Below are 13,729 nucleotides of genomic sequence, written 5' to 3'. Positions count from 1 at the left end.
CCAAAGTGTACATGCATCTTAAAATCTAGGTTTTACTAGTTATAGCAACATACTTTAAAAATCAACAAAAGAAAGAACTATTAACGTCTTATTGCTTGATTGTGATCTTGTAATTGTCAGTTTGTTGCTATCAATGAAGGATCTAACGTAACACCCTCTAATGGAATCAAATCCACAATACCAAAAGCAAAAGGAAGAAACCCAAACTAGGGTTTATACAAAATGCTCCAATCCTTAGAAGAGAGGTTAAGAAATCGTTCAAGTAGAGAGAGTGAGTGAGAGAGAGACAGACAGCCAGACAGTGTGTGAACACATTTGGAGTGAGAATAAGTAGTTCCAGGGTTTACCCTTAATAATCTATTTATAGACTGCAAATAAAAACCAAGAAGGATTCAAACACTAAGGTTAATCCTTATCTGATTTAAATAAGTCGTATCCCTCCCTATCTAGGGATACACCAAAAGCCTCCACCCCTATATATCCAGGAGCTTCTGGAATATCCCATTAATCCATATGATAAATTAATATTCAAGATATTTGATTAATTAAAATATTTTAGTTAATTACCAAAATAATTTCTAATTAATTTATTAATTCCTTAATAAGTTAACAACTTATTTATCTCCATTTCCTTATGTTGTCTGGGTCATGATGCCAACCCAAAATGAACCTGATATTATTAAAAATATTACCAAAACTGTTATTGACCCTGGACACTATTTCCGATGGAAACAATCATATCAGAACTAAGTTGTCTGACATGATTTTAGTGTAGTATGAGACATTGCTTTCCAACCTCAGTGGTCACTTCAGTAAATAACAAAAAAGTTGTTCAATTTTTTTTCTTCTAAGCTATAATGTGGTATTTTTGAAAGGGTAATGACTTTTATCCCATGTATATATTTTGTCATGGTTTTTTTTATATGTGATTTATTATTGAAGTTGTTTAGCGTGTTTACAAAATACTAACATGACCGATTACTGTAAGTTTAGCCAGGTTTTGACGTCTTTGACATCTTTGATGAGTGAACAATTATCTTTTTTGATCAAACCTGATTTTTTTGGCAATCATGAAGATCTTGTTCTTGAACCAAAAAATTATTATTGTTCTTTGAAGTTGGTGCTCAAAAACCAACTCATGAAGGGGACACTATGAACGTGGTCTTCAAAATTTGGATTTAAAACCCCTTCATGTACAAAGATGCAAGCTCAAGAACATCAACATATGGAGAGTGTATGTGAGTGTTTATATCGTTCATCACCATAAATCAAAAACGTTAAACGCCAAAACTCAAGAACCTTAACTCTCAAACCAAGCATAAAAAAACATAGAAATTGGGCTATAAAAACTTAGAAATCAATTTACATGTATGAGTACATTGTTTATTAAAGAACCCGCCACATTGGCATATATATGTTCAAAAACATTTCAAAATTTCAAGAACATCGACTCATTATCTGAATTTACATGTGTATTAAAAAACTCAATCACACCGCCCCTTCAAAGAACCCGCCACAAGCTCTTTTTGAGTTTGTTCTTGAACACCAACTTCAAAGAACAATAATAATTTTTTGGATTTTAGAAAATTAATGCTTGATTAAGATGACCGAAGACTCACCGTAAGTGTCAATTACACCGTCTATAGGAGTCGATTATATTGGTATTTTTCAAACGGGATAATGACTTAGGAGGGTAATAACGTTTCCTATTTATCCATTTTAGGTCCCTAACATATTTTTTATGCGTATTACACCATTAAGGTTATTATAATCGTTTACAAATAGTCATTTTAACAGGAAGAACCCGGTAAAAGGGATTATTTTTAAACAGTTATAACAACTTTAATGGTGTAATACACACAAAAAATACGTTAGGGGCCTAATATGGACAAACGGGAAACGTTATTACCCTCCTAAGTCATTATCCCCGAATGAAACTATGAACCCCTATAGTAAATTTTTACTTTTTAAATAAGAAACTTGTAGATCTTGAGGTTGGTAGTTTGGATGCTTTTAACCTCGGTCTTCTTTATAAATGAAAGTGGCAGTTGCTTAATGACAAGGGAGCTCTTTAGGTTAAAATTGTCAAATTTTGTCATGGGGAAGGTGGTGGTTTTTTGGATGATTCGAGAATAGAAACTGGAGGGGGTGTTTGACAAAAGATTATAGGATCCATTAATCATCTCCATGAGAATGGTTGTATTCCTTCTAATTCCATGTATAGAGTGGTGGGGGATGGGACTCAAACGAGGTTCTAGAAGGATGTTTGGTGCTTGGATATTTCTCTTAGAGAGCGGTTTGGGAGACTCTTTGCTTTGGCCTTTAATCAAGATGCTCGAGTAAGTGAATAATGGGATTCGGGGGGATAGAATTTTCATTGGCGTCGGGGGATTAGAGGAGGGGTTGAATCAACCCAATTAGATTATCTTGTGGAGATATTAAATCTTAGTCGCATAGGGGAAATGTCGGATAAGTGGTCTTAGGAGCTTGAATCGTCGGGTATCTTTACAGTTAAATTAGCACAGAATTAGGTTAATGATATGACGCTTCCTATGGGTAGTATGCCTACTAGGTGGAACCGTTTTGTCCCTATTAAAATTAACATTTTTTATGGTGTGTGCTTTTGGATCGCATTCCGGTAAGAGCTAAACTGGTGGAAATGGGGGTGGTGATAGATTCCTTATTGTGTCCCGTGTGTCATAATTCTCAAGAAAGTGTGAAACATTTGTTGCTGTAGTTCTCGGTTGCCGATCAGGTTTGGAGTCGGGTTGGGTATTGGCTTCATTTGGACCTTCATATGTTTTCATTTGTCTGTGATGTGGTTACAAAATCCAATCCGACCTTAATTTGTTATTCTCTCTAGCTCCTTGCTAGAGGTTAACTGGATGATATGGTTACAAAATCTAATCCAATCCAATCCAAACATTTCTACTTTTTATTCTTTTTAATTTCAACAACTTTATATGAAATACACATATAAAAATAAATACTAAAAATCTTAAAAATATATATTCAAAATAATAAATACTAAAAATCTTAGGAGGGTAATAACGTTATCTGTTTGTCCATTTTAGGTCCTTACGTATTTTTTGTACGTATTACACCATTAAGGTTATTTTAACCGTTTACAAATAGTCATTTTAACAGGAAGAAACCGGTAAAAAAGATTATTTCTAAACGGTTATAACAACCTTAATGATGTAATATATATATAAAAAAAAATACTTTAGGGATCTAATATAGATAAACAGAAAACGTTATTACCCTCCTAAATCATTATCCTTTTTCAAACAGGCAAAACAAGTTTAATATAAATTCAAATCAAGAAAATAAACTTTTATGGATAAGATTGTTAGAATTAAAATTATTAACTTTTATCTAATTATAAAATAATTTGGAAAACAACAAAAGCAAAACGGCCGTTGCTTAAGAAAGCAAACAGCCGCACACACGAAATCAAAATTTGGTACCCAATACCAATAAATAGTCCTACTACGGCTCCAACGAAGCTTCCTCGAAGGTCACTATGGCTCTCCTCTCATTCCTCCATATAACAACCACCATCTTCCTCCCTCCTTCCATCAAGAATCCCCATTATCATCAAATCCCCTCTGCATCCTCTCCCTCTTTCCAATCATGAAACTCTCCGGAAGAATCAACCCCAAGAACATCTTCAGATCCAAAAAACGCAGCACAGTATCCAGATCGGAGTCATCGTCTTTCAGTTCCTCCATTACCACTACATCAGGCTCCCCGGAGCCCAGCCACCACCACAAGTCAAAATCAAACGGCCTTGCGACACCAACCAGCGTCTTACCGACCCACTCACATGAAGTATCATCCGACGAGTGGTCGGAGATCTCAGCCGATATACAGTTTGAGCTTGTACAGGCGTTCCGGATCATGGACACCGACGGCGACGGAAGAATAACAAGAGCGGAGTTGGAGGCTCTGTTGAGCCGGATCGGAGGTGCTGAGCCTGTTACACCGGAGGAAGTTAGCCTCATGCTTAACGAAATCGACAGAGACGGCGACGGAAGCATTAGTCTTGAGGAGTTCGGCGTTATAAGCTCTGCGTTCGGACCACCGTCGTGTGACGACGAGTTGAGAGGTGCTTTTGAGTTTTTTGACACGGATCACGACGGGATGATCACGGCGGATGAGTTGTTTGCGGTGTTTAAGTCGATCGGCGACGGACAGTGCACATTAGAGGATTGCAGGCGTATGATAAGTAGCGTGGACAAGAATGGAGATGGATTCGTCTGCTTCGAGGATTTCACGCGTATGATGGAGCAACAAAGATAGAAGACAGAAAAACATACTGTAACTGCTAGATCTTCTGAAAGATTCTAATATTAAATCGAAAATCAAATTCTTGAATTTACTTTTTTTTTTTCCTTTTTTTTTAATATACATTTTTTCCGGAGAATATGGTGTGGTGTTGTCCTCATCGTGTGGCCATGAAAACAGATTATCTAAGTCAATGGACGGCACGAATTAATCGACTGACATATTAGAAAGCTAAATAAATATTTATTGTATCTTAATATGCTATAATTATATATTTGAAATTATTGTTTGGTTGGTTTACTTTATGTTTGAAACATTTTTTTTTCCTGGACTCACGAATACATGAAAGTAGGAGAGTAGGTGGACAGATTTTATAATTTATTACTTATCTTTTTATCTTTCGTCTTTTTTTTTTTTTTTTGAGTGTCATGATTTTTATTTATTTATTTTTCACTGTAGATATCTTTCACTATTTTTCATTACTTTTATTTTTTATATATTTTTTAAAAATATTTTATACAAATATTATATTCGTTTCATAGAGAATTAAAACTATAAATATTAATATATATTTTTATAATTTTTTAATACGTATATAATTTAATAAATATAAAAAAAATTAAAAAAATAAATAAAAAAAATTGACCAATCATACAAAAAGAGAAGGGACATGGTAGCCTCCTCTCACCATTTTCTCATGCACTCTAAACTGCAGTAGTGGTGTCGTGTGTGTATGTGTTCCATATTCTTTAGCTTTATGGTTGTTAAGTTTCAAGAAATTTTATAATTGAGTATAATTTTAGGTAATAGATACAAATACATTTTATTTTTAATTATTTTATTTAACTTTATATTTATATATTTTTAATGGGGAGATCTCTTATAAAATCCCAATATGCTGGGTTACTTTATGGTTTAATCTCAATTTTTATTCTTTAAATAGAAAATTCACGATTATTTTATATTTTACATAATAATCTTTATTTTTATTCACCAGAAAATGAAAGATTATCGTATAAAATTAGATAATCAGGACTTTTCTGTTCAAAAAATAAATGTTGGGATGAAACCGTAAAATACCCAAAATACCAAGACTTTATCGGAGATTTTCCTTTTAATTTTGTTCAATGTCGACCAAGTTACATCATTGCTTTTCGGTAACCCTTTAGTCATTTCTGCTTCTCTCATATAATCTTTTCATACAACGATCAATCATTACATCGTTGAACATCACACCAAATAGGGGTAACAAACACCTCATTGAAGACAATAATTTAGTAGGATTCATCAAAGCACACATGAAATTTGACCCCCCTGCAGCCATCACTTGGTAGCTCTTTTGGTAAGACTTTATAAGCTTCTCGCCACAGGAGACCTAAGTACAAATCATGGGTACTTCAATTATAGGTAGTCAAAATGGAGTAACATAGCGTCGCTTGCAAATCAAGGAAAGACGTCTATGTATCTTCACCAAATGGTGGTCCGTCTTCGAAGGGAGCTCACTATAAACGATAAAACTCATTATTGAAGAAAAAGCAAGTGGAATTTCGTCCCATAATGTCGTACGATTGATTATGCAACACTCTTTTGGTCATGGGTGAAGTGTATAATTGTGTTGACCTTTCACTAGTTGTGTTAAATTTCTTTATTTCTCACCTCATATTTAATGTACCGAAAGTAACCGCTCTAACCATGCTTCGTTACAGTGACAATTATATTACGACTCATACTTTAAAGAAAGCCACTTGAGTGAAGAAAAGTGATGAAAATGACCCAACCTTTGTGGTTGATAATGAATTGGATGATAGTAATAAATTTGAACAAGATAAACTGCAATAGAATGTACCAAATGGTTTATTTCTTTGTGAGTTACGCCATGAGTTATGTCTTTACTAGGTTCTTACAAAAAAAAAACAATGAAGTTGAAGCAATACAAGAGAATTTATATTTTGATAGTGAAGGAATTATAGAAAAGGAAATTGACGACGAATCACTTGAAGTAGGTGTTGAATATGGTATATATGACCCAATTACTCCATGAAAGAATAAATGATGAAGTTGAAGCAATTCAAGAGGATGGGTAGTTTGATAGTGAAGATATTAGAGAATGAAAAATAGAAGATGAATAACTTAAATTTAGTGTTGAATATGGTATATATGACCAACATACTTCCTAGAAGAACATGTGTCACATATTCGAAAAATGTGATCTAATATAAAAGAATTACAATTCTATCTAATAAACTATGTAGCTGCAAATAGTTTTTTTTAAACGACTAGCAGTGATATTAACACAAGATATAAAAAGGCTCTAGCAAAGGAGCTTAAGTCAAATACAAAAAGTCAAGCCAAGTATAAGAGAATATTTGTAAAAAGGAGACATCCACCAAAGCGACCAATTAAGACATCATAACTTCGATATGTTTTTAATCTAATTAAATGTGTTAAGGCAAATGTCATCCACCAAAATCATCGTGGCTCGCCGAACATTTTTGTAAACAATATCATTGCATGCTTTCCAAATGACACATAAAGTGAAGTAAGTAATCACCAACTTAAGCTTTTGAATTTTGTTATCGCTAACTTTAGAATCCAACATCTCCAATAGATTCACATACGAACTAGGAGGTATCTTAAGAATCACAACTCACTCCACAAGCCAACTACGTAAAGCTTTCACTACTCTACAATCAAAGAAAGCATGATCAAGAGTCTCCTCATCAATATGATAAAAGGGGATAAAGAGGATAAACATTTATACCACAGTTCAAAAGATTTGACGATAATGGGGTTGAGAGAAAAACTTTTGAGAAACACTTGAACAAACATTAGTACAAGATAATAGTTGCGGAATAAGTTAATCTCAAAGGATCACGTAAGCTCAACAATAATAAGTTAGAGTTGTTAGATAGTTAGTTGCAGAAATATAAAGTGCAGAAATGTAAATGAAATGTAAATGACAACAAGTTATATCAAGTATACACCAAACTGATTCATAACAAGGTTTGCATTTAAGCACAAGTTAGTATGTGTGATCAGTTTAAGGTGAAGAGGATCTCAAAATTAGATAAGATAAAGATATGAGAGAATGATCTTTGTATTTCAGAGTGAAAGTTCAAAAAGATCGTTAAGAAGTGGTAATTTTACATGAAGACGAAGACTCTATTTATAGAGTCTCATAAAGTTACATCTAGAATAAACAATAAAGAACTACTGACTTAGGTGACCATGCAAGGTTCACTGGACAAAGTAAAGCTAACACGCTAAGTCAGTTGACGTAACAAAGAGGTGTTCACCGTGGTAGTAGTAGTTGTGGTTCACTTCGGTTTTTAGAATAACTACTTCAACTTCAAACTGTGGTAGGCACACATCGTTGTTGTAGCAAATCCAATTGTGGTAAAAAGAGAATAAGACTGCAGATCGTTAACTTTAAGAGGGTCACTTTATGTATATCAACATTTTCCCCCAAAGTGACCTCTTCAACTTTCTTCTTCACTTGTCGAGCTTCAGGAATTTGATAAGGATCCACCAGAATTTCCTCACTTCACCTAGCCAGTGAATTCTTCTTGTTATCTTAAACTTAACTTCATCTATTGTGTTCTTGGATCTTTGAACCGAAGCCATAGTCACTTCCAGTTGCTTCCGGGTCAATTTATGCATTGCGGTAACAGGAATGAAGTATTTGAGATCACTGTTGGATTTCTTAAACACAACTCCTAACTCTGGGAAGTTTGTTGCACCGAGAGACATTTCTTGGTAGCCTTCAGTGAAGCTTGGTGTAGACTCAAGCTCTGGAAAGTTGAACTTCTTGGCAAGAACAGGATGTATATCCACATCTATTTTTCCAAAGTCACAGACCAATGCCTTGCGAAACTAACAAGCTTTCTCACAAGCAATCTTCATCTTTGGGTGTTTTTCAGCCTTGATCTAGTAAACCCTTGCAATCAGGAACACTTCTTCGGGGTTCATGTAACATCCCAAAATTCAAGGCCAAAAAAATTTCATTTTTAAATAAGTTATTACATAAAACCATCAATATAAAAACATTCATTATAATATCTCGTGAGAAACCAAAGTGTCGGTAACCAAACATATTATCATAAAACCATATCAGAGTGTAATCCAAAGATCTCATGTGCGGAAAACATAGTGTGATGCGCTGCGATCGAGCCGAATCCTTTTCTTGAAAACAAAATACCTGAAACCAAAACTGAAAGACGTAAGCACGAAGCTTAGTGAGTTTCCCAAATACCACATACCATGCAAACCAACTGATCCATACATGCCATACATAGCCAAGAGCCGTACATAATCATCATATCCATAATCAAGCAAGGTTCTATGTGCCAAACATAGTCTTGCCAAGGTGCTATGTGCCAAACATAGTCTTGTGGTCATGCCACGGGCCGCACATGGTCTTCCTGGTCAAGCCTGAGGCCACTCCCTGGGTCTTACAGACAAGTGCCAAGGGCCACCCCTGATCTTTCATGCAAGTATCACGAAGACAACTAACTATACATACTACTCTATTAGGCTAATCAACATATAATGTGCTAGGAGCCACCTCCTGGTCTTTCATGTTTAATAGCATATAGTGCGCCAGGAGCCACCTTCTGGTCTTTCATACATATTGCCTAAGGCTAACCCCTGGGTCTCCTTATCATACATAAACTAAATGGGCCGGCATTGGTGCCTTAGACCCATACAAACAGTGAGGAGACTCACATCGCACTGCTGAACTTTGCTGATAAACCCCTAGCTGCTGTCCGACAACTCTCTAAACCGTTGCCCCACTAGCTCCTCAAGCTACTAATATCAATATAACACTTAGTTTCAAATTGAACTCCAGAAGTCGAACTAAGTCAAATCTAGTCAAAGTTAAAGTCCTGGTCAAAGTCAACCTTCCAGGTCAACCCTACTCGCCGAGTCTGCCTGCTGACTCGCCGAGTTTATACGCTCAGAATCCTTTCATTCGTAACTCGACTCTCCGAGTCAGCCCCTGACTCGCCGAGTCTACCGATTTCCGAGTCCTGACCTGTCCAACTCATAGAGTCCCCACTCGAATCACCGATCCGAGTCTTAACTCGAAGGGTTTGGGGTTTCGCGACTTGACTCGCCGAGTCCAAGGCAATCTTCAACAGACTCGTCGAGTTGTTCATCCCCATCTTCATACTACTCGCCGAGTCCACTCGAAGGACTCGCCGAGTCGCTTCAGTTCTTACTCTATACAACGGCTTTTCGAGCCATGCTGGGGCTCCAAACTGTAGATCCACTCTTCCCAAGCCTATTCCTCACGTAAAGTTGCAAACTTTACATGGAACCAAAGAGATATGGGCTCAAAACACTCTAGGGCTAGAGCTTGGGGCAAAGTTGCTTTACCAACACACCAAAACCTAATACTTTATGGGTCTCTAGGCCAAGACACACCTAGAGCTGAAAGGATCCATCTTGAGGACGTCCAAATCCCGAAATGCAGCATACTTGGTCCAAAATCTCATAAAGAGGGACATGAAGAGATCTAACAAATAACAAGGCAAGGAGGAAACTTGGTTACCAAAATGAGCAGCAAAAGAGATAAATCTTCTGGATCCACAACCTTCCTCTTGAACCCTCAACTCCTTCTTTTCCTTCTAGGCTTCAAGAACTCTCAAAATCCTTCAATATTGGTTCACACACTCAAAGAGAGCACTAGGGTTTCGTGGGATAACTTCTGGACAATGGGGGCTACAAATAAGGCTGATAGAAGAGTTATGAGATGCTTAAATAGGATACAAGTCCCGGAACTAGGGTTTTCCCAACCCAGACCAGACTCGCCGAGTTAGTCTCCCCGACTTGCCGAGTCGGTCACTTAAGCCGCGACACGGATCACGCTCCGACTCGTCGAGTTCCTCCTTGGACTCGACGAGTTAACCCCCTTGACTTAGGGTTTTCTTTCCTTTCTTGGTCTTTCTGATTATGTGTGTTACAGTTCATATAGGGAAAATCAGCCTGCATCCTGATGTAGTCATCACCTTTCCTAGTGTAACATCCTGTTCTGGATAGTTTGTGATTTAAGGCCTGCGGGCCTTAATCCGAGTATGGGAAGGTTTTGAGGTTTTGAAAGAGAAAATTTTAGGACCTTTTGGGATGTGGGTAAGGTAGGTGGTGTGATAAAAGAGTTCTGTTTGTGCTTTAGAGCCCAAATGTATTGCTAAAGGCGTTGGTTTGGGCTTTTCATGAATTTTGGATATGAGTTCGAGTGGGATTAAGGAGGAATAAAGTTGATGGAAGTGTAGGGCTTCTCGTTACCTTTTTGTGGATATAAGGATCGTCGGAAACGAATTTATAATGAAGAAGTTATGGCCTTCAGAAGTTTTGTGGTTTCATGCTTAGCCGAGTATGCTGGGCGTACTAGTGAAAAAGGAAGTACGATGGGCGAACTTTGGAGTACGTTGGGCGTACTGACCAGGGGTGGTCACAAATGTTCTTCGAAGTACGTTGGGCGTACGCTGATCATACCTGAACCCTATTTTAGGTTCTTGGACCCTATTTAAGGTCCTTATCACATCACCTAACCCTAATATCTTCACCCTCCATCCCTCTAAACCTTAGAAATTGACCCTAAGCCTAAATTTGAGTGATTCTTGAGCATTTTGGTGATTTAGTGTAGTTTTTGGTGCATATTGTGAAAGAAGGAGTTCCTTGAGGAAGCATTGCTTGGCTTAAAGCTTGTGGATCCAAGCCCTAATCATGTTGATCTAGCTCCAGAAAGCATAAAGTTTGAATCTTGGTGGCTTTCTCATGTGGATCTAGTGGGGTGATCACTTGTTATGTCTGGCTTTTGAAGAAGAAGGAGCTTTGAAAGAGAATAGCTTGAGCACCTATCTTTTGGATCCATGTTCTTCTCTTGTTGGTGCATCTTCTAGAGGTATCAAGTTTTGAACTTGCTTATTGTTGTGCTAGTTTTTGTTTTGGGTCCATTTTATGGTTTTTGGTCCCAAAGCTTGAAGCTTTATGAGATGTTGAACTCCAGAGCCTAATATATGTCCCTTTGAGTATATTTAGTGGTGTTATGTCATAAAAATCCAATATTGGATGTTGGAATCAAGCCATGCATGAGATAGGAGGCTTTTGAGATAAGGAAGTGAGTGTTTTGGGTGTTTGTGAACTTTCCAGCCGTGAATAGGCTTAAAGTCACTGACTTTATGGAGTAACTGCCATTAGGGAGTCCAGATCTGGGGTTTGAGGTAATGTCTTAACTACTTAAGACCAAATGAGTAGAAAGAGTGAATCTGGGGAGTACGCTGAGCGTAATTCCTGTACGCCCCGCGTACTACCCCAGTGTCCCCGATGGCCAATATGGATTCGTGAGTATGCTGAGCGTACCAAGAGAGGTACGCCCCGCGTAACCTCACTGTGGACTTTTGGGTTAAGTCTCATTTTAGGCCTTGAGTATTGGGCCTGGAGTTTGGACTTGTTGTAATAGAGTCTTGGACCAGAGGATTATATATACGTGCTTTAGGCCCTTGAGTTGGGCTTGCCATTAGATGTGAGAGAGTTAGGCCTTGGGAGAGCCCACTTATTATTGGGCCTTGGTGGGCCCAATGGGTTTTAGGTCATTAATGGGCTTGTTAGTGGACTACCTTTAGACCTAGTGGGTGAGAGTTGGGACTTAGTTCCTAATTGGGATAATTGTGGGTTTGGCACAGAGTTAGAGGCCGGTACGTAGCAGCAACGTTTATAGGGGCTGTTCATCATCCGAGATGAGTCTTTTCACTATACTCTACCATGAGTGGTATTTTGTGTGATAGAGATGTTTTATGTGCTTATTTGTGTATCGTGATATCCTGCATTATTTCTTTGTGATTTATGTTTTGTATTACCCAGAGTTTACAGAGTTAGGACCGGAGGGTCCACAGAGTTAGGACCAGAGGGTCCATCAGAGTTGTGGGACTGGAGGGTTCCACTGAGACACATTGACCAGAGGGTCTTATAGAGCTATAGCCTCGAGTGGCCAATTATACGTGCATTGTATTTTGGGGAACTCACTAAGCTTCGTGCTTACCGTGTTATGTGTTATGTGTTTCAGGTTTTTTTCAGAATCGCGGGAAGGCACCGGCTCGATTGTACACACTAGAGAAGGGGTTATGAATTGAGGATCCTGGATTATTAATAAATACTTATAGAGTTGTGTTTTGTAAATGAGTCAAATGGGATTTTTGTGAAACATGTTATGAGAATTATGTGATTTTTAAATGAAATTTTTGTTTGAAAATTTACGGTGTTAGAAGTTGGTATCAGAGCCTTGGTTTGAGGGATTCGGATGCACCTCCGGGTTATCTGAACTCAAAATGAGGATTTGAGAAAAATTTTCAAAAAGAAATGATTTTTCTAAAACAAGCAAGAGTTTCTAAGAGAAAAACAAGAAGGAGCAGTGTGTACAATCAACTAGAGCCCGAACGGTGATTTCCCAAAATACCCTTGCTTATTTGTGTTATGAGTTATTATTGAGATATTAGTGATGCATGCTAAAAGATAGGCTAGGTATTTCATATTATAGGGCTAGAGTTGCCTGATTTGTGATGCCTTAGCCTAGGAATTTTGCTATCTGTGATGTGCTTTGTGTATTTGCGGAGTAAGAGTATCCAGCATAGATCTTTTAGAGAGAACTTGAGTAGAGGAGTAATCTAGGGGAGATACCTAGAAGAGCATCAGAGGAACCTACTGAGAGAGTAATTAGATACTCGTGAGGAGTAGAGTTGATCGAGTTCGGTGATACCTTTTGAGTGTGAGTAGAACAAGTGGAGTGGTAACCTAGAGTGGTTTTACGTGTTGGTAGAGATTATTTGATGCCTGAATGTTGCTTGCTTCGTGCTTTGTGGAACTCTTGATGATGGGAGTCAGCTACTAAGTGAATATGACGATATTTAAGAGGTAGATGGTTGACATCATAAGGAGTTCTTCAACAGCTGATGGCAGAGAAGTGTGAGAACTTAGGAAGAGCCTAAGGAGTGACCTTTGTCAGATGAGTACGCTGATATAGGAGAGTATTCGCAGGAGAGCGACCAAGTATGACATGATGGGTGTCGTGCCGTGTCCTGTTACATAAAACCTTGTCGTGTCGTGTCGTGTTAGACAAAAACATGACACGATGGCCCGATTTCCCACCCCTAGCTAAACTGACAACATTACATCATTCATCGAATATTAGCAAAGAACAACATAGGAAACTTTTGCCCTTTTTAGCATTCGAAAGGGAGAAAATTGACTCTATTTCCTATGTGTGTGAAAAGACAATTGTTGAATCCGATAGGGTTCCAGATAATAGATATGCATATGGTATGGTGATAATTGATGAATGTCTGGACGCTAATGAATTAGTTGATATTGTAAATGAAACCTTAACAAAAAATGAACAAATAACGATTTTGAAAAGAACTGAGAATTCAAAATCTAACTC

General features: G+C 37.6%; 1 protein-coding gene across 1 annotated transcript; it reads left to right on the top strand.

Moving 5' to 3' along the window:
- Positions 1 to 3,485: 3,485 nt before the first annotated feature.
- On the top strand, positions 3,486 to 4,380 carry LOC111889569 (probable calcium-binding protein CML36). Its single transcript, XM_023885715.3, has one exon. The coding sequence runs from the start codon at positions 3,637 to 3,639 to the stop codon at positions 4,303 to 4,305; it is 669 nt and encodes a 222-aa protein (XP_023741483.1). The 5' UTR covers positions 3,486 to 3,636; the 3' UTR covers positions 4,306 to 4,380.
- The last annotated feature ends 9,349 nt before the right edge of the window (positions 4,381 to 13,729 follow it).

This window comes from Lactuca sativa, chromosome 5 (assembly GCF_002870075.4).
Source record: "Lactuca sativa cultivar Salinas chromosome 5, Lsat_Salinas_v11, whole genome shotgun sequence".
NCBI lineage: Eukaryota > Viridiplantae > Streptophyta > Magnoliopsida > Asterales > Asteraceae > Lactuca > Lactuca sativa.
This window is presented reverse-complemented; position numbering and strand designations above follow the sequence as displayed.